Source organism: Sus scrofa, chromosome 3, assembly GCF_054392235.1.
Source record: "Sus scrofa isolate SSC_HxYL_T2T_F1_AM1 chromosome 3, Sscrofa_HxYL_maternal_Yorkshire_Landrace_v2.0, whole genome shotgun sequence".
Taxonomy (NCBI): Eukaryota; Metazoa; Chordata; class Mammalia; order Artiodactyla; family Suidae; genus Sus; species Sus scrofa.
Window position 1 is genome coordinate 29,747,971 of NC_139385.1, and position 26,960 is coordinate 29,774,930.

Here is a 26,960-nt window from a genome sequence, read left to right on the forward strand (position 1 = left end):
GCACCAGGGCCCAGGGGCTCCCCTCACGGCAGCCCACTAACCTCGCTCCGGTGTTGCTGTGGCTGTGGCACAGGCTGGCAGCTGCAGCTCGGTTCGACCTTTAGCGAGGTAACTTCCATATGCTGCAGGTGTGGCCATAAAAAGGAAAAAAAAGGAGTTCCCGTCGTGGCACAGTGGTTAAGGAATCCGACTAGGAACCATGAGGTGGCAGGTTCGATCCCTGGCCTTGCTTGCTCAGTGGGTTAAGGATCTGGTGTTGCTGTGACCTCTGGTGTAGGTCACAGATGCAGCTCGGATCCTGAGTTGCTGTGGCTGTGGCGTAGGCCAGGGGGTACAGATCCGATTGGACCCCTAGCCTGGGAACCTCCATATGCCGCAGGAGCGGCCCTAGAAAAGGCAAAAAAAAAAAAAAAAAAAGAAAGAAAGAGATGACAGGGATGAGGGATGGGTTTGGAGCTGTCACCCTTCAGACCCAGAGAGCACAGCCTAAAGAAAAGACAAGAAGCTGAGAGATGTTATAAAGCATCTGGTATGAGTTCGGGGGTCCCCATGGGAGGTTCTGAAACCTCAGACAAGCATCCAGTTACTGTGTCAAAAGGTGAGGGGCTGTGACCATGGGGGAGTGGAGAAGGCGCAGGAAGGTAAGCGAGGGGCACCAGGGCCCAGGGGCTCCCCTCGCGGCAGCCCACTTACCTCGCTCCGGGTGAGCAGCGGTGGGAGGCTGCAGATGGGCCTCAGGGCCAGATGCAAATACTCCATCACTGTGGCTGTGTGGGGAGAGAGGGACAGTGACCAGGAGGTCTGCACTATGCAAACTCCAGGGACACTCTCAGGGACAAATCAGTTGGGGGCATCATTTGCTTTGCCAGGGGGACTCTCCACTTTGCAAACATTTCCTGTCCTTGGATTCCTTTAAATCAGCAGTTCTCAGCACACCCTGGGGTGTCCTGTCTGGCAGCCACATGCATCACAAAGAACTTGTTCTTTATATTAAAGGGCTGACATTTTATTTTATTTTATTTTTATTTATTTATTTATTTTTTTTTTTTTGTCTTTTTGCTATTTCTTGGGCCGCTCCTGCGGCATATGGAGGTTCCCAGGCTAGGGGTCCAATCGGAGCTGTAGCCACCGGCCTACACCAGAGCCACAGCAACGCAGGATCCGAGCCGCGTCTGCAACCTACACCACAGCTCACGGCAACGCCGGATCGTTAACCCACTGAGCAAGGGCAGGGACCGAACCCGCAACCTCATGGTTCCTAGTCGGATTCGTTAACCACTGCGCCACGACGGGAACTCCGGGCTGACATTTTAAAATAAATTCAGGAGTTCCCTTTGTGGCTCAGTGAAAACGAATCTGACTAGTATCCATGAGGATGCAGGTTTGATCCCCGGCCTTGCAGGGGCCTATCCTGTCCCTGGCTGGTTAAGGATCCCGCATTGCCCTGAGCTATGGTGTAGGTTGCAGACTTGGCTTGGATCTGGCGTTGCTGTGGCCGTGGTGTAGGCCGGCAGCTGCAGCTCCCATTGGACCCCTAGCCTGGGAACTTCCACATGCTGCACGTGCAGACCTAAAAAGACAAAAATAAATAAAATAAATTCATAGTCACTTATGATGGAGCAGGATAATGTGAGAAAAAAGAACGTACATGTATGTGTAACTGGGTCCCCTTGCTGTACAGTAGAAAATTGACAGAACACTGTAAACCAGCTATAGTGGAAGAAATAAAAATTATTTAAAAAATTAAAATCAATAAAATAAATTCAGATTCACAGTGATTTCTATAATCATGTCTCTCATTCACTTCTACTTGGAGATGCTCTCTTAAGTCAGAGAGAAAAGCCGCTGGGGCCGTGGAGCTGTACACTGGATCACTTTTTTTTTTTTTTTTTGCCTTGCCTGTGGCACGTGAAAGTTCCTAGATCAGGGATTAAACCCAAGCCACAGCAGTAACAATGCTGGATCTTTAACCTGCTGAGCCACCAGGAAATTCCTGGACAACAGGTTTCTTTTTCTTTTTCTTTTTTTTTCTTTTTTTTTGGCTGCCCTATGACATCTGGAGTTCCCTGGGCTAGGGAACAGATCCAAGCCATAGCTGGACCTATGGTACATCTGTGACAATGCTGGATCCTTTAACACACTGTGCTAAGCCAGGGATCAGACCTGCGTCCCGGCGTGCAGATCCCGCTGCACCACAGTGGGAACTTCTGGACCAGTTTTTTTGTTTGTTTGTTTGTTTTTTGTATTTTTTGTATTTTTAGGGCCTCACCTGCAGCATAGAGTTCAGGGCCAGGGGATGAATTGGAGCTGCAGCTGCCCACTGACACCACAGCCACAGCAACGCAGGATCCAAGCTGCATCTGCAACCTACACTGCCGCTCACGGCAACGCCGCTGGATTGTTAACCTACTGAGCAAGGCCAGGGACTGAACCGGCATCCTTATGGATACTAGTTGGGTTCGCTTCCGCTGAGCCACAATGGCAGCTCCTGGACCACTTTTTAAAATGCTCCTGCTTCTCCCATTTCCTTGCTTCCCCGGAAGCTGAAGCAGTTGACCTGGGGTGTGGCTGTATTTTTATATTTTAAAAGCTCCCAGGTGATCCCAATGAGCAGCCCAGGTTAAGCGGCACTGAGTTATAGTTTGCTCCCTGGGAACTGAGAATTTGTAGATAATCCTCCAAAGCTGCCAGAGCCTCTGGCTGATCTTTTCTCAGCTGGGGGTCAGGGAGTGTCAATCATGGTGGCCATGCTGTGCACCGGAAGTCATCCTGCATGGGCACCCTGAGGGACAAAAGTTTGCAACCCCTGCTTCCTTCCTTGTTTGCTTTTCAGGGCTGCACCCGAGGCATATGCACGTTCCCAGGCTAGGGGTCGAATTGGAACTGCACCTGCCAGACTATACCACAGCCACAGCAACACCAGATCCGAGCTGTGTCTGCGACCTACACCACAGCTGGTGGCAATGCCAGATCCCCCACCCACTGAGCACGGCCAGGGATCGAACCCGCATCCTCACGGATACTAGCTGGATTTGTTTCAGCTCAGCCACAATGAGAACTCCCTGAACTCCTGTTTTAACTGGCAGGGATCAATGCATTTAAAATGCATGATTCAGGAGCTCCCTGGTGGTTCAGCAGGTTAAGAACCTAGCTGTGGTGCCTGCTCGATCCCTGGTCCAGGACTTTCTGAGTGCCACAGGCACGCAGATATACCTTTATCAAGAGGTTTATCCTATCCAGCTAAGGTTTCCCAGGAACACAGCTATCTGTGACTTGGGACCACCTGTCCCTTCGGGCAGACTATCACTCCATGCCTGCAGGAGTCAGCCAAGCCCAGAGTAAATTCTGCCTCTTTCTCTCTGTCTCCTCTCTGTCTTTCTCACTGTGGCTCCATAGGTTTCAGAGGTTCAGTTGCCTCATCTTTACAATCACACCCACTTTGCAAACAAACAGGATACAGATTAAACAGGGCCAGAACTAGGTCAAGGAGAGTGAGGTACCTTGGGTGCAATTTTTTTTTTTTGTCTTTCGTCCTTTTAGGTTGCATCCACAGCATATGGATGTTCCCAGACTAGGTGTCTAATTGGAGCTGTAGCTGCCGGCCTAAACCAGAGCCACAGCAATGCCAGATTTGAGCTGTGTCTGCAACCTACACCACAGCTCACGGCAACACCGTATCCCTAATCCACTGAGCGAGACCAGGGATTGAACCTGTGTCCTCATAGATGCTAGTCAGATTCGTTTCTGCTGACCCATGACAGGAACTCCTTGGGTGCAAAATTTAAGGAGGCACTTGCTCTCAGGGCTGGGCAAGACTGGGCTTGGAGCATTGACTCCTAAGAGTGAGGAGTTCCTTCAATTTTGTGTCTGCAGTGCCTCACCTCAACCAGGTCCTGGCCCTGGGCTTACAACGAGACAGTGTATGTACACCTGGCACATAGAGGGTTTTCATGCACACCCTGCTTTCCTTACCTGACAGGTAAACCCAGGAAGTAGGCACCTGGATCCAGGGCTGGCTGTGACCCAGTTTCTCAAACTGCAAGGAAACATGGTTTGAGGTGAGGACAGGTCCTTCAGGGGCTGGTGTGGAAAAGCCACAGGCTGCCTTCATCCCGAGGCCAGCGGAGGCGCCTCTTGACTCCTCCTCACCTGCCCACCCAAGGGGGCAGACCCCACACCCAGCCCCAATTTAGGCCAGTCTGTAAATGAAATCCACACCATGACCTGGAAAACTCAAGTAGGAATTGACTACATAGGGTGGGTTTTAAACTTGGGATCATTCTCAGCCTTCAGTTATTTTATTTTTTTGATAGGCAAGAAGTAGATTTATTGGAGTTCCTGTGGTGGCTTAGTGGTTAACGAATCCAACTAGGAACCATGAGGTTGCAGGTTTGATCCCTGGCCTTGCTCAGTGGGTTAAGGATCGGGGTGTTGCCATGAGCTGTGGCATAGGCCGGCAGCTACAGCTCCAATTAGACCCCTAGCCTCGGGACTTCCATAAGCCAAGGGTGCAGACCTAAAAAAAAAAAAAAAAAAAGAAGAAGCAGATTTATTAAGATAGGACACTTGTGAGAGGTGCAAGCAGCAGGTAGGCATGGAAGCTCTGCCTAGCTATTTTTTTTTTAAGCAATTTTTTTCTGTCTTTTTATTTATTTATTTTGTCTTTTCTAGGGCCGCACCCGAGGCATATGGAGGTTCCCAGGCTAGGGGTCCATTCGGAGCTAAAGCCACCAGCCACAGCAACTTGGGATCTGAGGTGTGTCTGTGACCTACACCACAGCTCACGGCAACACCAGAGCCTTAACCCACTGAGTGAGGCCAGGGATCGAACCCGCAACCTCATGGTTCCTAGTTGGATTCATTAACCACCGCACCACGATGGGAACTCCTTTTTTCTGTCTTTTTAGGGCTGAACTTTTGGCGTATGGAGGTTCCCAGGCTATGGGTTGAGTCGGAGCTACAGCTGCTGGCCTACACCACAGCCACAGCAACACCAGATCTGAGCTTCGTCTGCAGCTTACACCACAGCTCATGGCAGTGCTGGATCCTTAACCCACTGAGCAAGGCCAGGGATTGAACCCACATCCTCATGGGTACTATTCAAAAAGACATGGAGTTCTCATTGAAGCTCAGCAGATTAAGGACCCGACTTGTCTCTGAAGATGCTATAAGGTTCAATCCCTGGCCTTGTTCAGTGGGTTCAAGATATGACATTGCCACAAGCTCATGGCGTAGGTTGCAGCTGCAGCTCTAATCCAATCCCTGGTGGTTGCAGCAGTAAAAAGGAAAAAAATAAATAAAACAAGTGCTGACAAGTATGTGGAGAAACTGGAAACTTCTTCCATTGCTGATGGGAGGGTAAAATAGTGCAGCTATTTTTTTTTTTTTTTTTTTTTTGTCTTTTTGCCATTTCTTGGGCCGCTTCCATGGCATATGGAGGTTTCCAGGCTAGGGGTCTAATTGGAACTGTAGCCTCCGGCCTACACCACAGCCACAGCAACTCGGGATCCGAGCTGCGTCTGCGACCTATACCACAGTTCATGGCAATGCCGGATCCTTCACCCGCTGAGCGAGGCCAGGGATCGAACCCACAACCTCATGGTTCCTACTTGGATTCCTTAACCACTGAGCCACAACAGGAACTCTGAAAAACCCTCATTTCTATCAACTGATGAATAGGTTAACAAAATGTCGTATATCCTTTTGGGGCAATAAAAAAAAAAAAATGAAGTACTGACATGCCACATGCCACAACATGGGTGAAACTTGCAAACATCAGGCTTAATGAAAGAACCTAACACAAAGGGCTCATGTTGTATTATTCTATTTTTAGGAAATGTCTAGAACAGGCAAATCTATAGAGGCAGGACGTAGATGAGTGGTTGGGGTTGGATGGGTGAGAGGTAAATAGAAGTGACAGCTAAAGGGTATAATTTGGGGGGTTCTTTTTTGGGTGGGTGATGAAATGTTCTACTATGTGTAATGGTGATGGTTGCAAAACTTTCTTTTTTTGGCCACATCCTCCCTCGGCATGCAGAAATTCCCAGGCCAGGGATGGAACCACACCACAGCACTGACAACGTGGGGTTCTTAACCTGCTGCGCCACAAGGGAACTCCACACAGCTCTTAATATACTAAACAAATCACTGACTTAAATTTCCCCTTGTGGAGCAGGGGAAACGAATCTGACTAGGAACCATGAGGTTTCGGGTTCAAACCCTGGCCTCACTCAGTGAGTTAAGAATCCCGAGTTGCCGTGAGCTGTGGTGTAGGTTGCAGATGTGGCTTGGAGCCAGCATTGCTGTGGCTGTGGTGTAGGCCGGCGGCTACAGCTCCAATTCGACCCCTGGCCTGGGAACCTCCATAGGCCTCAGGTGCGGCCCTAGAAAGCAAAACAAAAACAAACAAATAAAAATCATTGACTTGCATGTTTTCTTTTTTTTTTGTCTTTTTTGTCTTTTTTGCTATTTCTTGGGCCGCTGCCGCAGCATATGGAGGTTCCTAGGCTAGGGGTCGAATCGGAGCTGTAGCCACTGGCCTACGCCAGAGCCACAGCAACGCGGGATCGGAGTCTGTGACCTACACCACAATTCACGGCAACACCGGATCGTTAACCCACTGAGCAAGGGCAGGGACCAAACCCGCAACCTCATCGTTCCTAGTCGGATTCGTTAACCACTGCACCACGACGGGAACTCCCAACTTGCATGTTTTCAATAGGTGAGTAGTATGGTCTATAAAACACATCTCAATAAAACTGTAAAAAATTGACATGCAAGGGCCTGAATGCTCACGATGGATGCTCCAATGTGGGGCTTCTGGTCGACCCCTTCCAGGCAGGCCTGGCCTGAGACAGGGTCTGTAGGCTGTTGGGAGAGGCGGCCAGGGCTCTCGGAGGGGCTGCAGTGAAGACATCCAAGAGCCAACACTTCTCCATGGGCTTTGTCTACGTACTACTTACTTCGTTCTGGGCCACAAGCAAAACTCCAGAGAGTAAGAAGTCACATACATTGGGACACAGGCTGGGAGGGACTATGGCAAAGTGGGGGAGCTCATGGCCCCCCAAAGGGGCAGCCATGACCCAGCTCCAGCCAGTTCCAATGTCGCCTGGTGGACAGTGTTGCCACTGCAGGTCTTTAATGGGAAATCTGGTTTTTTCTGGAAACAGGAAAGGGGTGACAGGCAGAGAAGAAATGGGGATCCCCAAATTCTCACTTGTCGGGGGCGGTGTCTGGGCACCTACCAGTGGGGCCATCCACTCGAAGAGGTTGACGCTCTCCCCGTCATTGATGTAGTACGCCTGCCCACTCTGGGGGGAGACCCGGGGAGGGGAACGGTCAGGCACACACCCACTGTCCGACCCCCACTGGCTCAGATGGCTTCCAGGAGCCGCCCCGACTCCTTCGTTCTCCTGAGCAGCCCTGGGAACAGACCTGGACAAGCCTCTTTGACCTCTAGGTCTGCCACATGGGCCCGCTGTGTGCCCTTGATGGAGTCTGGGAAATGGGAGGATAATAATGGGGCCTCCCCTTGGGCTGCTGTACAGATGGAACGTGACAGTACAATGCTTAGCCTTTGGCGACGGTCATTGCGGAATCAACAACACCGACCTCACAGGGTCATTTCCAGGAGCTAATGATGCTCTGAAAGGACCACCGCCAACCCCCACCCCCCAGCTCCCCTGGGCCCACAGTCCCGCTAGGCAGCTTGGGGAGATACACTGCGTGTGTGTGTGTGTGTGTGTGTGTGTGTGTGTGTGTGTGTGTGTGTGTCTGCGCACGCGCACATGCACCAGGGGATGGGGGGCAGGCCTGCAGCCCCTGGGGAAGGTGGGGGGACTCACGGCCACGTAGCCCTTGGCAGCGGTGAGGGCCTCAGCGGCCAGCACATGGGCCTGCGCCAGATTGCGCACGTGGACCCAGTTCATCCGCGTCCTGCGGTCCCCGAATCGGAACATGAACAGCCTCTTCTTGATGTGGCCCTGGTCGGGGGTGGGGAGAAACACAGACCAAGCAGGGGGTGGGTGGGGGGCTTTATTTTATTTATTTTGGTCTTTTTGCTACAGCTGCTGGCCTACACCACAGCTACAGCAATGAGGGATCCAAGCCGAGTCTGCGATCTACACCATGCTCATGGCAATGCCGTATCCTTAACCCACTGAGCAAGACCAGGGATCGAACCTGCAACCTCAAAGTTCCTAGTCAGATTTGCTTCTGCTGCACCACAACAGGAACTCCATTTTTTTTTTTTTTGTCTTTTCAGGGCTGCACGGGGACTTATGGAGCTTCCTAGACTAGGGGGTCCAATCAGAGCTGTAGCCGCTGGCCTACACCAGAGCTACAGCAACACGGGATCCCAGCCATGTCTGCGACCTACACCACAGCTCACGGCAATTCCGGATCCTTAACCCACTAAGTGAGGCCAAGGATTGAACCCGTGTCTTCATGGATACTAGTCAGGTTGGCTAACTGCTGAGCCATGATGGGAACTCCTGGGAGTGGCTTTAAATTCCATGTAGCTCCAGGCCAGAGGCGTCTATCCCAGCCCCATGGATGGGATCGGATGCCTTCCCCACGTTCCCCCCTTGCTTGCCGAATAGACAAGGTAGATTGATCCTGTCCTCATTCCCATTTGGCCGCTTCTCCCTCCCTAAGCCCATAGCACCAGGGCTCAGGCCCAATCCTGCAGCCACCTTCGGCTCTCCCATCCCTCAAGCTGCACACCCAGCCCATCAGCAAACCCAGAGTTTCGGCTACTAATCTGTCCACACCTTACTACCCTGACCGCTGCCCGCCGCCCGCCTCTCTCACCTGGACACCAAAACAGCCTCCTAACTTGTCTCATTTCCACCCTTAGCTCAGAGGGCTGTTCCATGCAGCCAGGGGATCCTTTCAAATCCTTTCAAGTCAGAACACGAATCCCCTGTTCAGAACTTTCTGGGGCGCCCATCCCACCAGCTGGATGGTCAAGGAGGCCCTCTGCTCCCGACGCAGTTACCCTCTGCCTTGTGTCCCACCGATCCCTTTGCTCACTTAGCTCCAGCCACTCAGCCTCTTCCATAGAACGTGCCAGCAGGTTCCCACCTTGGAGCGCTGTTTTATTTATTTTTATTTTTTACTTTTTGAGGGCCGCGCCCACGGCATATGGAAGTTCCCAGGCTAGGGGTCAAATTGGAGCTACAGCTGCCGGCCTATGCCACAGCCATAGCCAGCGCCAGATCTGAGCCATGTCTGCGACCTACACCACAACTCATGATCCTTGACCCATTGAGCGAGGCAGGGAGCTCATGGAAATGCCAGCTCCTTGACCCGCTGAGTGAGGCCAGGGATCGAACCCACGTCCTCATGGATACTAGTCGGATTCATTTCCTCTAAGCCACAACGGGAACCCCCCACCTTAGGGCTTTGGACTAGCCGTTCCTCTGCCTGCAGGGCTCTCCCTCCAACTACGTGAGTGATGCACTGGGTGCCTCTTTCCAGGTGATGCTTGAAGTCCTTGCTTGAAGAGGCTCCCCTGACTGCCTGCACCCCCTGCTACCTCTCCCCATGCCACTTTTCCTCTTCCGCCACAGTCTCTGGGGCTTTTAAACACCCCTTGCCATGTACCATGTTTATCACCTCTCTCCTCCCATGCAAATATATACCCTGCAGGGGCAGGAATCATCTATTTTGTTCACGGAATCCTCCCCAAACCTGGAACGCTTTTTCATTTCCAGGTTTGTGCCCAAGCTGTCTGCTCTACTTGGACCCCCTTCTCACTATCACCCCATTTCCTTGGTTAGTTTCTTCTCTATCCAAACAGCACAGGCATCACTTCTTCCAGGAAGCCCTCCTGGACCTTCCCCTGCCAGGCCCTCTGTGCTGTGCTCCCATCTTCCCCCTTCTTCCCTCTACACAGCCCTTAGCATCCTGAATCTATGGCTATGGTGTCTGTCTCCCCGAACAGGCTGGGAGGAATTCGAAGACAGGATCTAGAATTCCCTGTAGTTAGATCCTGGCACGCGGTCTTCCCTGGGGAGAGGGTTTCTGGATGAAGACTCTGGCGCCGGCAGGATGAGATGAGATGGCCCATCCTTAGGGAGCCTACATCTGAGCAGGGCAATAGTTTCCTCTGCCTGTTTGGGGTCACAGCTCCATGTCTCCTCGACCAGTATCCAGGCCTGGCTGGCGCAGGCTGAGAGCCCTGTCCCTGCTGGGCCTGATGGGGGCATGAGTTCTCCCAGAACTGAGGGTCCCCAACTCGGGACACTGCCCCACGACTGACATGTCCCCATTCACACACATATCAGCCAGGCTCCTCCCGTGCCTCTGGCCTGGGACTGGGTCAACATACCGCCACGCGGGGCAGGTGCCTCTGTTCTTCGGGGCCATAGATGCCTGGGGGCCTGAGCACACAGGTCCGCAGAATGCCTCCTCCTATAACACAGCAGAGGGTGGTCAGGGGCCTCGGGAGGGGAGCAGGGAGAGGGACAGAAAGGCTGTCCACCTCTCCTGTTCCTCACCCGGACAGGTCCTAGACATTTCCTCATTCCATGAATGACTCTCTCAGGCAATCAGTTAGTCATTCAACAAGCACTATTCAGAATCATCTCCCCCACTCCCACCCTGCAGCACTGGGCCCTGGGATGGATGCTGTGAAGAATCAGAGTGATGAGGAAGTGGTCCCTGCCTTCAGGATGCTCACAGGCAAGACCTAGACGCAGCTCTCTGCATGGCCCGTGAGGGTTTAACCAGCACTTGATGGACATAATCTCCTTCGACTCCCATGAGAGTCCTGCGGTGCCCATTTTACAGATGCACACAGACACACAGGCCCTCGTGCCAATAGCTATAGTTCCTTCCTTTTCCTGGTTATCAGGTAAGGACCATGATGGCTTTCAGAGAGGTCCTACTATGTGCTTGGCACTCTGGTCAACCTGGAATTTTGCCTTCAAGGCAACCCTGAGAGGTGGGAGCTGTTATTATCCCTGCTTTATGGATAAAAGAACCAAGGCTCAGAGAAGGGCTATGATTGGCCTAAGGGCACACAGCTCAGCCTAGTGGAGCTGAGATGGGACCAAAGCCCAGGCTCTTTGCTTTGATGCCTTGGGTGACAGACTACTAACAAAAAGACCCTTAGCTCTCTCAGCCTTGGTCTCCTCACCTGGAAAATGGGTGCTCTGTAACTGGCAGGAGCAGCTATACTTTCCAGAAAGCAACGGGGAAAGGAAAGGATAAGAGTCATCAGTGTGAGAGCTGGGGGTCTGTTCCCCTGACTCTCCCTGCTCTGTGCCAGAGTCCCCAGACCAAGACAGAGCTTGCTCCGGGGCTTCCCAAATTCCCTGCTGAGGGGCCCCCACAAGTGGCAGTGGGAGCATGTCTCCCCCGGGGATCTGTGGTTACAACCTGGAAGGCTGCTCCAAATATATTCCTTTTAAGCCTGAAGAAAGCCTGCCAAAGTTTTTGGAGTTCCCATTGCGGCTCAATGGGTTAAGAACTGGACATACCATCTGTGAGGATGCAGGATCCATCTCTGGCCTCACTCATCTGGTGTTGCCACAAGCTATGGCAGAGGTGGAAGATGCAGTTTGGATCCTGAGTTGCTGTGGCTGCGGTGTGGGCTGGCAGCTGCAGCTCTGATTTGACTCCTAGTCTGGGAACTTCCATATGCTGTGGGGGAAGCCCTAAAAAGAAAGGAAAAAAAGAAAAAAAACGCCTACAAAATTTTCAATTTATTCTCATAATCCATTTGTGTTTAAGATTAAAAAAAAAATTTTAGGAGTTCCCGTCATGGCTGAGTGGTTAAGGAATCCAACTAGGAACCATGAGATTTTGGGTTCGATCCCTGGCCTTGCTCAGTGGGTTAAGGATCCGGCGTTGCCGTGAGCTGTCGTGTAGGTTGCAGACGTGGCTCGGATCCCGTGTTGCTGTGGCTCCGGTGTAGGCCGGTGGCTACAGCTTCGATTCGACGCCTAGCCTGGGAACCTCCATATGCTGCGGGAGTGGCCCAAGAAATGGCAAAAAAGACAAAAAAAAAAAAAAAAAAAATTAAATAGTAGGGGGTTTTTCATTTGTTTTTTTTTGTTTTGTTTTGTTTCCTGTTATGGGTTTTGTTTTTTTCTTCCGGCCTTGCACATGGCATGTGGCAGTTCCTGGGCGGGGTATTGAACCTATGCCACAGCAGGGACCCAAGCCATTTTAGTGACAATGCTGGATCCTTAACCTGCTGTGCCAAAAGGGAAAGCCAAGATTACATTTTTAAAAAGCTACTACGTGTAAATTATTTGACTCTCAACCCCAGCTCCTTAGCGGAGGTGGCGCCTCCTAGAAGACATTCCTCTCTCCTAAGGCTCAGGTCCGCCACGTGGCAATGCTCCCAGCTTGGGCTCCCCAGAGTGTGTGTCATCCTCTGAGCCCAGAAGCTCACCTTCCTTTGGGGACCCTCTTCCCGTCTCCACCTGGTCTGGGGAGGGGGGAGCTGTCAGTCTAGATGCACCCCTCTCCCTGAGGTGGCAGCCACGGGACCCAAGCTGGGCCAAGGCCATGTTCCCATGCAGGAATGTGACTCTGAGTGTCACTGAATCTAAAATCCTAGGAGGGGGACTCACCCCGAGGAACTGATCACGGCTCCTGCCTCCCAGGTCCCTGGAGCTGCCCCGCCTCTGTCCTTTTAAACCCTGATGGTCATTTTTCTGGAATCTATGTCTAGAAGCTATCCCACATCCTTCCAGCATAAATTCCTCTTTCTCCATAAATTAGGCAAGACTGGCATCTCTGGGCTTTAGCCAAATGCCCTCTTTCCTTTATGAGGACATCCAGGGCCAAGCCTAAGGGTGAAGGTGGCTTTGGTGGCCAAGGAGGAGGCTGAGGTGGCCAAGGTGGATTTGGTGGCAGAGGCCAGGGAGGCTTCGGAGGGCGGAGAGGCTTCCAAAGAAGCAGGGAAGGAGGAGGAGACCACAAGCCACAAGCCAAGAAGATGGGGGAGTTCCTGTTGTGGCTCAGTGGTAATGAACCCGACTAGGATCCATGAGGACATGAGGTTTGATCCCTGGCCTCACTTGGTGGGTTAAGGATCCAGCATTGCTCTGAGCTGTGGTGTGGGCTGGTGGCTACTGCTCTGCTTCAACCCCTAACTTTCATTTGAAAGAAAGGACTCTGGGGTTTTTACTCTGTTACCTGATTAATGACCGAGCCTTCTGAGGACATTCCAAAACAGTATAGAGCCCTGTGGCCTACTTGGAAATCTGTATAGATAACATTTCAAGGGAGATAATCCTGTTGGTTTTGACTAAATTTTGTTTGTTTGTTTGTTTTGCTTTTTAGGGCCGCACCGTGGCATATGGAGGTTCCCAGGCTAGGGGTCTCATCAGAGCTACAGCTATCGGCCTACACCACAGCCACAGCAACGAGGGATCCAAGCTGTGTCTGCGACCTACACCACAGCTCATGGCAATGCCAGATCCTTAACCCACTGAGCAAGGCCAGGGATCAAACCCGCAACCTCATGGTTCCTAGTCTGATTTGCTTCTGCTGCGCCACCATGGGAACTTTTTGACTGAATATTTATATAAACTTTTTTTAAGAGATGAGCAATACAGCTAACCCTTATCTGTAAGTTTTGAATGTATGCTGTTTCTTCCCGTGTACAAAACCATTTTCCTACGGAAACAAACAACGAGGCCCAGTGTAGTGGGTTGAACAGTGGCACCCTGAAAACATCCATCCACATCCTAGAACCTGGGGACACTACCGTCTTTGGAAAAGGGGTTTTTGTAGATGTAATTAAGGATCTAAAAATAAGATGAAAAAGGAGTAAATAAAAATAAAAATGAGGAGTTCCCATCATGGTGCAGCATAAATGAATCTGACTAGGAACCATGAGGTTGCAGGTTTGATCCCTGGCCTTGCTCAGTGGGTTAAGGATGCAGCGTCACTGTGAGCTGTGGCGTAGGTCGCAGACCTGGCTTGGATCCTGCGTTGCTGTGGCTCTGGTGTAGGCTGGCAGCTGTAGCTCCGATTCAACCCCTAGCCTGGGAATCTCCATATGCCGAGGGTGCGGTCCTAAAAAGCAAACTAAAATAAAATAAAATATAAAAATGAGATGAGCTTGGATTATCCAGACGAGCCCTAACGTCAGGTATCCGTATAAGAGGCCCACTGGGAAGAGACACCTGGAGAAGGAAAGGCCAGGTAAAGACAGAGTCAGAGACTAGAGCGATGCAACCACACACTGAGAAAAGACCCCAAGCTTCTGGGGCCGCCAGAAGCTGGAAGAGTCGAGGCAGGTCTTTCCCTCTCCCCTTGCGCTTTTGGAGGCAGCGCAACCCTAATGCCTCTCTGATTTCAGACATCTGTCTGTGAACTGCAGGAATTGCCGGAGAAGAAATTCCTGTTGTTTTAAGCCACCAGGTTTATGGTCATTGTCCGGGTGGCCTCAGGACACGAACACACCCAGAGACAGGAGGATACAAGGTGTTCACACTGAGTTGGGGTCTGCACATCTAAGGACTCTGTTCCAGGCACCAGGGTGCTCCAGGCCAGGTTAAAGGCAGAGTCTCAAGGACCAGCTAGATAGTAGGGACTGGAAGTCACCTAGGGTGACCGGGGCTCGACTCCTGGAAAGCAGGTATCAGGTGCACTTTCCTGTAAACAGCCTGCAGCTAATTGTAAACTCTGGGTCCCCTGGGCGGGTAGGCAGGGCTGGGGGTGGGGGAGGGAGGGTTGGTCGGGCTGCAGCTGACATTGGCCAGTGGGGCACTGGGCGGCCATGTCCCAGAGGGGCTGGGCCCAGGGTATCCATGACTCTCCTGACCAGGGAAAGCTGGGGATGCTTGTATAAATAATTCTCAGCCAGAGGATTAGGTGTCTGGCTTGTAGGCTGCTGGCCCAGCCAGGGGAGGCCATGGTAGAGAAGAGAATTCAACTGCGCGGGGTCAAGCTCCTGGGAAACACAGCTGGATGTTCCCATTGGGATGAGAGGTCCAGGTATAGACAGCCCCAGGGTGAGGGGCTGGGATGGGGAGGATTCTAGAGAAAAGAATTCACGCTCAGAGAACTACTCAGAGAACTATCGAGCCAGGGCTACAGGGCAGCACAATGGGTAAACCGGAGAGCTCCGGAGTTAGACTCCCCTGGGGGGTAGGGGGTTTTCAAATTCCACCACTGCTACCTCATAGCTATGTGACCTTGAGCTAAGTCAGTTACCCTCTTAGCTTCAGTTTTCTCTCCTGTAAATTTGGGATTTTCATTGCAAGCAAGCTTCACTCTCCTAATCTACTTGGCTCTGGAGTTTAGACAGTGAGAAATCAAGTTTTCTGATTCTTTTTAGTTTCTTTTTTTTTCTTTTTAGGGCCACACCTGCAGCATATGGAAATTCTCAGGCTAGAGTTGAATCAGAGCTGCAGCTGCCAGTCTACACCACAGCCACAGCAATGCCCAGCAACGCCAGATCCAAACTGCATCTGTGACCTACAACTGCAGGTCACAGCAACGCCAGATCCCTAACCCACTGAGCAGGGCCAGGGATCTAAACAGCATCCTCGTGGATACTAGCCAGGTTTGTAACCACTGAGCCACAGTGGGAACTCCTGATTCTTTTTAGTGTTTGAATTTCAGCAAATAGTGATAATTTGGATAGCAAGGAATTTATCTGAATCTATTTGATTCCTGAGTTTGGAAAGCAATGGTAGGTAAGGTTCTCACCTCATATGGACGCTGTGAAGAGTTATTGAGAGTTTTGCATGTAAAACTAGCACATAAAATAGGTCTTGCTATGTAAAAAGCACTTAATAAACACAATTTATTCGTGTGGTTTTTTTTGGGGATTGAACCCACACCACAGCAGTGACAACTCCAGTCTTTAACCTGTTAGGCCACCAGGGAACTCTCCCCATATTTTTTTTTGTTTTGTTTTTTTTAACAATACTCATCATTATTTTATTCTCACTCCAGCTCTTCGAGGTAAATTCCAATACCCACATTTTCTTTTTTCTAAATTAAAGTATAGTTGATTTACAATGTTGTGCCAATTTCTGCTGTACAGCATAGGGACCCAGTCATAGGGGTGTGTATGTGTGTGTGTATACACATTCCTTTTCTCATATTATCTTCCATCATGTTCTATCCCAAGAGACTGGATATAGTTCCCTGAGTTGTACAGCAGGACCTCATTGCTTATTCATTCAAAATGTAATAGTTGGCATCTACTAACCCCAAACTCCCAGTCCAACCCATTTCCTTCCCCCTCCCCTTTGGCAACCACAAGCCTGCTCTCTGTGTCTGTGAGTCTGTTTCTGTTTTGTAGATGGATCCTATTTTCATGGATGAAACATCTCAGACTAGGAGAGAATAAGGACACTGACCATGATCACATAGTTAAGAGGTGGTGGGGCCTGGATTTGAACTCAGTTCAGTCTGATGCCAGTACGTGGGTGCCTAGCCACTGTGCCATGCTGCCACTGTGCCATGCTGCCACCTGTCCCTAGTCTAGGATTATTTCTTTTTTTGGGGGGGGGAGCTTTTTGCCTTTTCTAGGGCTGCACCCACAGCATGTGGAGATTCCCAGGCTAGGGGTCTAATCGGAGCTACAGCTGCCACCCTATGCCACAGCCACAGCAACGCAGGATCCCTAACCCACTGAGCGAGGCCAGAGATCGAACCTGCAACCTCATGGTTCCTCGTGGGATTCGTTAACCACCGAGTCACGACGGGAACTCCTAATTATTTCTTCTTTTTTTTTTTTTTCCAAATGAGAGTTTCACTGTTCATTTCAGGTTCTCTCTCTCTCTCTTTTTAAATGAGAGTTTCAATGTTTATTTCAGGTTCTCTCTCTCTTTTTTTTCTTGTTGTATTTTTTTCTTTTTTGCCACAGAGGCAGTATGTGGGAACTCCTGGGCCAGGGATTGAACCTACCCCTCACAGCAGCAACCAGAGCCATAGCAGTGAGAACGCAGGAGTCTCAACCGGCGAGGCCATCAGAGAACTCCTTGATTATTTCTCTCTGTCAATACAGGAAGAAGAAGCAATCCAGGCCAATTTTTCTGGGAGTTCCTGAAGGGCCCCTTACTTGCATGGCCCCTCCAAAGCGCTATATACCTCACTGCATATTCATACATCTGTACTCTTATATAGAGAGGGTCCCCCAAACTGGAGCCCCTTCTATGTGGCAGAAAAGAGAGCCAGACTTGGGCTGACCCATGCAATGTGACGGCAGAGACGGGGCCTGATGCTTTCCAGGCTGTATCCCTGGCGGGGGTGGGGGTGCTCAGAAGTAGTGGGATGAAGAATGTCCAAGGCTGAGGGGAAATGTCCTTTGGAAGGAAGCTGGGCCTTAGCAACATATCAGCTCAAAGCTAGAATCACGCACATACCTCAGGGAGGCAGCAGGGGACATGCACACTGGCTGTGAGCCAGGCGCCCCAGTACCTACCTGGGAGAGGTGTCCCATTGGCCATGAGGGTCAACTGGTCGGCGATGGCTTTGGTTCGGGAGTAGTGGTCCATGTGCTGCAGACGACAGGGAGAACAGAGCCACCAGATGGGGGTCAGGGACATTGTCAGCAATGCCTGCCCAGCCCACCTGGCCTCAGGGCTGCACCTTTGTTTCAGACCACATGGGGGTTCACTGCTGGGATCCCCACTGAGAAATAGCCACGTCCTGAACCCCACTACCCCTCCTCTCCCTTTGGGTGGGAGCCACAGGGATAGAGAAGAGAGTTCAGAGCAGCAACAACAACCAGAGGCGCTTTGATTCACCAGCCGCAACGCCTGCTCCGGGATGTGGATGCTGGATGCACGTCCGGTAGGTTGTTTACATGTCATCCTTTAATGCTCATGTGGCATTTTCATATCCATCATCTCGCTTCCAGCTCTCCACGTCCCCATTGGGTGTGTCATCACACCCAGCCAAAAAAGGAGAGGCTCCAAGTGGATTTGCTCAGGGGGGCCCCCAGTATGAAGTGGCTTTGCCGGCTCAAGGCCAGGTCTGTGTGATTTCAAAGACCCTGCTGGCAAGACCGGCCAAAAGACAAGAGGCTTGTGCCACCCGGTTTTGGGGACTCTTTCTTCCCGGGTCTCACCATGAGTGGTGAGGTTGACCTTGGCTCCGCCCCGCCCTACCCTCTGGACTGTGGGTCCCAGGTCCATGGGCCCCGCCCACCTCTCCCGGGAGCCAGGTACCTTCTCCAGTGGGACATATGGCACAGAGTCCTCATCGCCCTGTTCTATGGGCTTCCCGCCAAACACGACATTGACGGAGCTGGTGTAGATGAGCCTTGGAACCCGCCGGCGAACACAAACTGCAGCGACAGGTCACAGGGCAACACACACACACACATACACACACACACACACACACACACACACGGAGCTGATGTGAGCAGGAGGCTGGCTGAGGAGGTGCCCAGAGGGACCTCCTTGGGTGAATCCTCCTCCCAGCCTCCAGCCACACATCCTGGGTCTGCAGGGAAGGGCATCCTTCCCTTAACTTGGGCAGGGGTCAGGTCCCTGCTCCGTGGACCCCTGGGGGCCCAGCTGGCTCCCTCTTCCTTCTCAGTGTGGCTGTGGCCCCTGGACTACTTTGCCAGGGCCAGGTCTGAAGAGGTCTCACTCAGTGGGGACAGAGAGAAAACACACTCTAGAATAGGAGAGACAGACGGGATGCAGGACAAGGCAGGACATGCCCAGAGAGCCCAGATGGGGGGTCTTCTATGGTGGCGCTTCGGCAGCTTTTCTTGCTCCCAACACCTAAGCCCTCTGTGCAAACTCCGCCACACGGGGAGGCCACATTGAGCCACCCATGCAGGGGCCTGGGCAGGCCTGCAGAATGGGAAGGATGTGCTGTCCCCAGGCCCTCTGCTGGGGAGGGCAGGAGCCTCCTGCCTCTGTCCCCCTGCCCTGTCCCCCAGAGCTGGGCCCAGGGCAGGAGTGGGAGAGGGACAGCAAGCACACGGCAGGTCACACTCCCGCTGAGCGCCTACCATCAATCACTAGTTTGGTGCCTCCGACATTTATAGACTCAATCTGCTCTTTTTGCAGCTAAAAGACAAGACGGGGATGGGAGAGTTGGGGTGCTGTCTCATGCCTTGGTGCTGAGGCTGTGAGCCTGGGCTTGGGTGGGGAAGGACGGGGGCTGCAGCTCAGAGCTGGGGACCCCAAAGGGCCCCTAGGCAGTGCAAGGTAGCCCTCGGCTCCTCTCTGCTACCATCTACCTGGGCCAGCAGGGGAGGTTCCATCCCCCATCTGGCTGTCTGCTCCCTCATCAGAAAGTGAGGGCAGACCCCTTGGTGGGCCGGCAGGATTGAATAAGCCCCATGGGAGGACCTGGGAAAGGGCTTGACCCAGAAAAGAGACTCATATGTGTTGGATTGTTTCGTTGCTTGGGAAGAAGTCTCAGCTGCCTCATCTGTAAGACGGACACAGTAATACTGTCTCTACCCAAGCCAGGGGCTGGGGTGTGAAAAATAAAAACAACTAGGTTACAGGGAGAGCTGCTTCTGCATCAGAGACAGGGCAAAGCCTTTACATCTCACTTAATTCCTACAACCACATGAGGAGGTGGGCTCCATATTATTTTTTTCTTTTCTTTTTCTTTTTTTTTTTTTTTTTTGTCTCTTTGTCTTTTTAGGGCCACACCCGCAGCATATGGAGGTTTCCAGGCTAGCGGGGCCTAATTGGAGCTGTAGCTGCTGGCCTACACCACAGCCACAGCAACACAGCATCTGAGCTGCGTCTGCGACCTATACAACAGCTCACGGCAACACCGGATCCTTAACACACTGAACAAGGCCAGGGATCGAACCTGCGACCTCATGGTTCCTAGTGGGATTCGTTTCCGCTGTGCCATGATGGGAACTCCTCTTTCTCTTTTTGTGGCCACACCCTGGACATATGGAAGTTCCTGGGTTAGAGGTCAAATTGGAGTTGCAGCTGCCAGCCTACTCCACAGCCACAGCAACACCAGATCCCAGCTGCATCTACGACCTACACTGAGACTTGAGGCAACACCAGATCCTTAAGCCACTGAGCAAAGCCAAGGATTGAACCTGCATCCTCATGGATACAATGTTAGGTTCTTCTTTTTTTTTTTTTTTTTTTTTTTTTGTCTTTTTGCCTTATCTAGGGCCACTCTCGTGGCACATGGAGATTCCCAGGCTAGGGGTCTAATTTGAGCTGTAGCCACCGGCCTACGCCAGAGCCACAGCAACACGATCCGAGCCGCGTCTGCAACCTACACTACAGCTCACAGCAACGCTGGATCCTTAACCCACTGAGCAAGGCCAGGGATCGAACCCGCAACCTCGTGGTTTCTAGTCAGATTCGTTAACCACTGCGCCACGATGGCAACTCCTACAATGTTAGGTTCTTAACCCACTGAGCCACAATGGGAACTCCCCTATCGATTTCTAAACTGTATTTGTTCTTGTTGTGGCTGTTTTTGTTTAACAGGTAATATAAGCACAAGATTAAAAATAACACAAAACCGTGAAATGGGTATTCGGTGAAGAGGAAAATTTCCTTCCCCTCCTGATTCCAAGTCCCTCTTTTTCCTGCCCAGACGTAACCACTGTTACCAGTCTCTGGATTTCTAGAGATAATCTGCACAACTTAACATCAGCACATACGATGTGTGACTGTATGGCTTTTTAAAAAGAAGCAAAACAGTGCCAAACACTGTTTTTACACATTGGAAACTGTTCTGTTCTGGGCACATACTGAGTTACCTCGGGCTTTGGAATGGCTGCATAGAATTTCACTGTTGAGCTATATCACAATTTATTTAAAGAGTTCCCAACTGATGGGCATTTAGGTTATTTCCTGTCTTGTTATTCAAAACACTGCTGCAAGAGTTCCTGCCATGCTTCAGCGGTTAACAAATCTGACCAGCATCCATGAGGACACAGGTTCGATCCCTGGCCTCGCTCAGTGGGTTAAGGATCCGGCGTTGCTGTGAGCTGTGGTGTAGGTTGCAGATGTGGCTCAGATCCCGCGTTGCTGTGGCTCTGGTGTAGGCTGGCAGCCGCAGCTCTGATTGGACCCCTAGCCTGGGAAGCTCTATAGGCTGCTGGTGTGGCCCTAAAAAGCAAAAACAAAAAAAAACAAAAAAAAAAAAACACCAAAACACTGCTGCATATATCTAAGTAAGTATAATTTCTGATTCAAAGGGTATTGTATGCTTTGATAGATACTGCTCCCTGTTCTCTGGAGAGGCTGTGACATAAGTACTAGTAGTGTCCTCAGGTTATAGATGAAGGAGAGGTTAAGTTAACTTGTCCTAGTCACACAGCTAGAAAACAGCAGAACTGGCATTTGGTCTCATGGATGCAAATCGCAGGTGGGGTGTAGCCCCAATCCTTCTGGAGTAGGTGAAGAGAAATAACGAACATGTGGGCATGAGGGGGGTGGGCAGAGCCGGGACCTGAACCCCACTCTAACTCCAGGCGCTGTGTGTGAGGGGCTCACCTTCTCAGCTCCCGACATTCCGTAGGAGGCCACGTGGAAGACACAGTCCACCCCTTCAAAGGCTTGGTGCAGGGCTTCTGCATCTCGGACATCAGCCTGAAACAGGGACGGAGGAGATGGCGGACACAGAGGTAGGAGGTCTGGGTCCAAGGCAATCCGGCGAATGGCACCTGGCCAGGTCCCTGAGCCCTACTGCTTCCCCTGGGCCCAGCATCCGCAGGGCCAGGACGGGCTATGGGGCAGGATTTACTACGAGTTCCCACTGGGCAGCATCATCAGCCCCATTTACTGAGCTAAGTCACAGAGGCTGTGCTCAGCCTTTTACATGCACTGACTCCTCAACTTCACACTGGACCCTTGCGTTTTTAAATTTTTTTTATTTATACCCATGGCATATGGAGAGTCCCAGGCTAGGGGTCAAATTGGAGCTACAGATGCTGGCCTACACCACAGCCACAGCAACATGGGATCGGAACCACGTCTGCGACCTACACCACAGCTCACGGCAACACCAGATCCTTAACCCACCGAGCAAGGGCAGGGATCGAACCCACAACCTCATGGGCCCTCATCGGATTCATTTCTGCTGTGCCACGATGGGAAGTCCCACACAGGACCCTTGTGAAAGAGATACTGTTAGTTCGGTGGCTGGAGACACGAGGCTCAGAGGGGTGGTGCCCTGCGGCCAAGGCTGCTCAGCTGGGAGCTGGAGTTGGAGCTTAAACAGTTTGACATCAGAGCCTGTGCTCTTCAGTACCAGCCACTGGTTGGTTACACACTAGACAATGTCCCCTGACTTCCACCACCAGCCTGTCCTCCCCCCAAGTCCCCCCAAGAGCTTTCTCACCGCACCTGGATGAACTCGGTGCCTGGGCACAGCTCCCACTGGGGTCTGCGGAGGTCGAGCAGGATGACAGAAATGCCGCTCTTAGCTAAGCTGGAACCCAGGGTAAAGCCCAGGTAGCCTCCTCCTCCAGTCACCAGAACCTTCTGCCTGGAGGCCAGCACAGGTGTCACCTGAGTCTTCTGCTGTGGTGCTGGTGTTGGGGCTGTTATTGGCTCACTGGGTTCGTGCCCAGTCCCTGATCCCCGTCTGGGCCCAGGTAAGGGTGCAGCTCCGGAAGCAGGTACTGACCCAGCTGCTGGCCCAGGCCCCACAGCCAGACTGGGTCCTGGAGCAGGACCAGGCCCTGGCCCCAGCCCAGGCCCTGACACTGCTCCAGGCCCTGGCCCAGGTCCTGAAGCAGCACCAGGTCTTGATCCAGGTTCTAGAACCACACTAGGCCCAGGCCCAGGCCCTAGAACAGTACCAGGCCCCGGAACAGCACCAGAACCTACGCCAGGGCCTGGAATAGTACCAGGCCCAGATCCAGGACCTGACACAGAACCAGGCCCCAGCCCAGGTCTGGACACAGCAATAGGCCCTGATCCAGGTTCTAGAACCACAGCAGGCCCCAGCGCAGGTCTGGACACAGCAACAGGTCCCAGCCCAGGCCCTGACTCAGGTCTGGGGGCCAAGACCCCGCCCCGGGCCTGGCAGACAGGGCAGCTCGGCTCCCCCTGCCCTGCAGCTTTGCAGGCCTCTGGGGAGGAGCCTGCTGGAGTGGGCTTCATCTTCTACTCAGCCATGGGGGCCCAGGATCTGTCCACCTGCAGGGAAAAATAAAAGAATGGATGTTGTAGAGTTGCTCAAGTCACGTGGATGATTAGCTCCCTGGGGTCTTGGGGGACCTTCTGGTGGGAATTAGAGACCCTCTGAGTTCCCACTGTCTCTCTCCCTTTCAGAGTCTTGAGAACTTCCAAGGTGGCTGCCGCCTTCCTCAGAGAAAGTCAGAGACAAGGCGGCCAGATTTTGGGTTTCACGGCTGGATAATCCAATGCTCAAAGTCACACTGCCCGACTGAGATTTACCCCAAGCATTCCTGACCGCTATACCAGCTCCTTAAAATCGAGGTTCCCATGCAGCACCAGAGGGCGACAGAACAAATCATGCCAAGGGGAACCCCAGTTGACTGGGGGTTGGGGGGTAGTGGTGACTGCTTTCTGACAGGGAAATGGGGAGGGCTTCCTGGAGGAGGAGGCGAGAAGGAGGAACAGGAGGAAGCAGAGGAGGAGAAGAATCCACAGGGCCCTGGAAACTTGTACAAGTGCCGTACCACCTCTGCCCTGGCCTCTGCCGCCTCCGGCTCACCCAGGTCTGCCAGCAGTGCAGGTGGCCACCCAAGTCCACTGTGGGCTTCAAGACCTGGGCCTTGGGGGCCAGCCCTGAGGATCCTGTCCTCCTCACTGCAGACTTAAAGCAGGCCAGGCTGGCAGCCACTGTCACCATCCTCTCACCTGCTACCTCCTGCTCTATCTGAGGATAAGGCTGGACCATTATCATCAGTAATAGCGGCATCTGTGTACAATGGGCCTACTGTGTGTCAGGCTGAATGGATGCAGAGGTAGGTAAACTCTGCCCTGTGTGACACATAGTGACTGTGAAAAAGAACAGGTGCAACTGAGAAACTGAATGACTGAGGGATGAGCCCCCAGAGGTGTTGCTGGTGGTGGTTACGGGGACAACTAGAGGGTATCTTCTAGTCTCCACTGTCACTGCCCTGCTCACCAAAGGTCTCAGTAGGGGATTCAGTCATGCCCTGTACAAGCACTAGCACTCAGGTTTACCCGGGAGGGGAGACACCCCAGATCTCAGTCAGCACAGGGGGCAAATCTATCTCCCCCATTGGGAGGGGCGATTGCAACCCCAGGGTGGAACCATCCATCCAAGCCCAGGGGACTCTGTCCAGGGGGAAGAGTCTGTGGCACCAGAGCTGTCTTTTTTTTTCCTTGTCTTTTAGGACTGCACCCACAGCTATGGAGGTTCCCAGGCTAGGGTGCTGAATCGGAGCTGTAGCTACTGTAGCCTACAGGATCCAAGCCATGTCAGCAACCTACATCACAGCTCACAACCAACATCCTTAATCCACTGAGCGGGGCCAGGGGTCAAACGCACGTCCGCAAGGATACTAGTCAGGTTCATTAATCACTGAACCACCACAGAACTCCCTAGAGCTGTCCTATCCTCATGAGGATACTTTCTGTGTCAAAGGCTGGGACCCTGCCTCAGGTCTCATTTGCTGGGTTTGCCCTTGGGCAAGGAGGTCTTTATGACCTCACCATCTCAGTATCCACTGCTGTCAAATGGACCCACAAAACCCTGGCTGCCCGGTCCAGCTCACAGGTGGGTCCTGACCCTTGGCATGCATGCTCCAGAAGGGCCTGGATCACTGTAGTATCCGTGGACCCAGACCTGAGCTTGGCACAAAGCAGGCTGTCAGCAAACCACTCAATGAATGAAACCACTCAGAGCGGATGGGCACTTGCACCCGTCTGAGCCCAGGCGGAGCCGCAGTTAATCCCCCTGCCAGTCCTGTGCAGCGAGGCTACAGTTCCCAACATCCGGGGAGGGAGACTGAGGCTCAGAGAATATTTACGAGTTCTGATGGCGTCTCAGTGAGTGGCTAGGCCTGGATCCAGGTCTCCGGGGACCCAAAGCGTGGTTCCGTGAAAGAGCGTCAGGAACTACCCCGGGCGTGACCTCCTCTCGCGGGCGGCAGGACCGGGCCCCCCACTCCGAGAGCGAAGGGCCAGGCAGCTCGAGGACCGGTCCCCCTGCTTCCTCCCGCCCCGCGCCCCGGCTGCACTCACCCGGCCCGGCTCCAGCGGCTCTACGTGCTCCCGGAGCGACGGTCTGTCTCCGCTCGGAGCCCAGCGCAGCCCGGCCGCCGCCTCGGGGCGGGGCCGCCGCCGCCTCGGGGCTCCGGGACCGCCCCACGCCCGCCCAACGCCGTTTTCCTCGGTCCCCGTCGCCCTTCAAGCGTCGTCTCTAACGTGAGGACCTGCAGGCTCTTACAGAGGGGAGACTGAGGCCGGTCCAAGGGTGACATGGGCCGCGATGCTGATGGGGAAAGGGTCCAAGTCCTAGCCCGCATAGACGGCCTAGAACCCCAAGGAACTGTCTTTCTTTCTACACCCACCTATCCATCCATGTCCTCTCTTTAAAAAAAAAAAAAAAAAAAAAAAAAAAAAAAAAAAATAATAATAATAATAATAATAATAATGTTCTGTCAATTTCTGCTGTACAGCAAAGTGACCCAGTCTCTCTCTCTCACACACATATTCTGTTTCTCACATTATCCCCCCTCATGTTCCACTTATATCTGGAATCTACCCCTTGGCACAAACGAAGCTATCTACAGAAACAAACTCATGGACATGGAGAACAGCCCTGTGGTTGGGATCCACGTCCTCTCTCACACTGTCCTGCCTGTTCAGCCTGCCTTCTGCCTTCTTTCCTCCTGCCTTCCTTTCCTCCCACTTTCCTCCCTTTGATCTATTCACTATCCCACCTATTTTTTCATCCATCTCTTTGTCTATTTATCTATCCTTCCACCAATTTTAAACTCTTTCTTGTCCATTCATCTGTTCATCCATCATTCGGTCTTTCCACCTATCCATTCAGCCTTTCATCCATCCAATTCGCTCCATATATTTCTCTCCTCCCTTCCACTACCCAGCCATCTACCTGGCTTTCTTGCATCCTTCCACCCACTTCTGGGTTATCCGTTATTCTCCAGGGCCATCATTCCACATTTAATCAGTGATTCTGCAGTACTGTCCTTTCCCTTACATAGGGGGCATCCACATGGATCACACCATCCCTGGAAAACTCATTCGAAAGTGGCAGTAGCAGAGGGGCTGGCATGCACCCAACAGCGGGCACCACTGCTGTAGCAGAGCTATGGGAGCTGTGCTCCCAGACTCAGAGCATCAAGGGCTGGTTACTTTGGCTTAAAGAAGGCTGCTAGAGGAGTTCCCATCATGGTGCAGCGGAAACAAATCCACCTAGGAACCAAGAGGTTGTGGGCTGAATCCCTGGCCTCGTTCAGTGGATTAATGATCTGGCGTTAACGTGAGCTGTGGTGTAGGTATCAGATGCGGCTGGATCCTGTGTGGCTGTGGCATAGGCTGGCAGCTGTAGCTCTGAATGGACCCCTAGCCTGGGAACTTTATATGCTGAGGGTGCAGCCCTAAAAAGCAAAAAAAAAAGAAAAAAGATGAAGGCTATTAGAAAGACTTCACCTGTATGAATCTTCTCTGTGGGCATAGGTGGGTGTGAGAAAGAGAAAAAACTTCAGCCAGCACATGCTATGTGCCAGGTGGTAAGGCATCTTGCTTAAGTCTGTTTTAGCCCAATTTTAGAGACAGTCAAACTGGTCCAGAGAGATGAAAAGGGGCTCAAGAGCATAGCAGGTGGCCATGGGGTCAGCCCTGTTTCCAAATCTTGGCCCTGCCACTTTCTTGTTGTGTATTTGAGCAGCTACAAGGCTCAGTTTTCTCCTCTGTAATCTGGAAGTGGTGGGTACCAGTTACACTGTTGTGAGGCTGGTGGCTAACAAGGTACCATATGCAGAATGCTGAGTACGACACCTGCCCACTTGGCATGCAACCAATGATAGCTGTTATCATTAGATAAGAGAT

At 52.2% G+C, this 26,960-nt stretch overlaps 1 protein-coding gene across 5 annotated transcripts in view; it reads right to left on the minus strand.

Moving 5' to 3' along the window:
- The window catches only part of SDR42E2 (short chain dehydrogenase/reductase family 42E, member 2), a 29,936-nt gene extending 4,730 nt beyond the window's left edge, over window positions 1-25,206 (minus strand). The window contains exons 1-11 of one of the 5 annotated variants that reach the window (XM_021086483.2): window positions 25,128-25,206; window positions 22,290-23,087; window positions 21,438-21,533; window positions 18,956-19,013; window positions 18,156-18,274; window positions 17,408-17,483; window positions 10,334-10,416; window positions 7,845-7,982; window positions 7,245-7,310; window positions 3,973-4,036; window positions 694-767 (exon numbers count right to left, since the gene is read on the minus strand). In XM_021086483.2, the coding sequence (XP_020942142.2) occupies window positions 694-767; window positions 3,973-4,036; window positions 7,245-7,310; window positions 7,845-7,982; window positions 10,334-10,416; window positions 17,408-17,483; window positions 18,156-18,274; window positions 18,956-19,013; window positions 21,438-21,533; window positions 22,290-23,051 (1,536 nt within the window). In that variant the 5' untranslated portion in view covers window positions 23,052-23,087; window positions 25,128-25,206. Of the gene's footprint in view, window positions 1-693; window positions 768-3,972; window positions 4,037-7,244; window positions 7,311-7,844; window positions 7,983-10,333; window positions 10,417-17,407; window positions 17,484-18,155; window positions 18,275-18,955; window positions 19,014-21,104; window positions 21,332-21,437; window positions 21,534-22,289; window positions 23,088-25,127 lie in introns of those variants that run through there. The other 4 variants (XR_014840598.1, XR_014840600.1, XR_014840599.1 and 1 more) reach the window with 4 other exon arrangements.
- Between the last annotated feature and the right edge of the window lie 1,754 nt (window positions 25,207-26,960).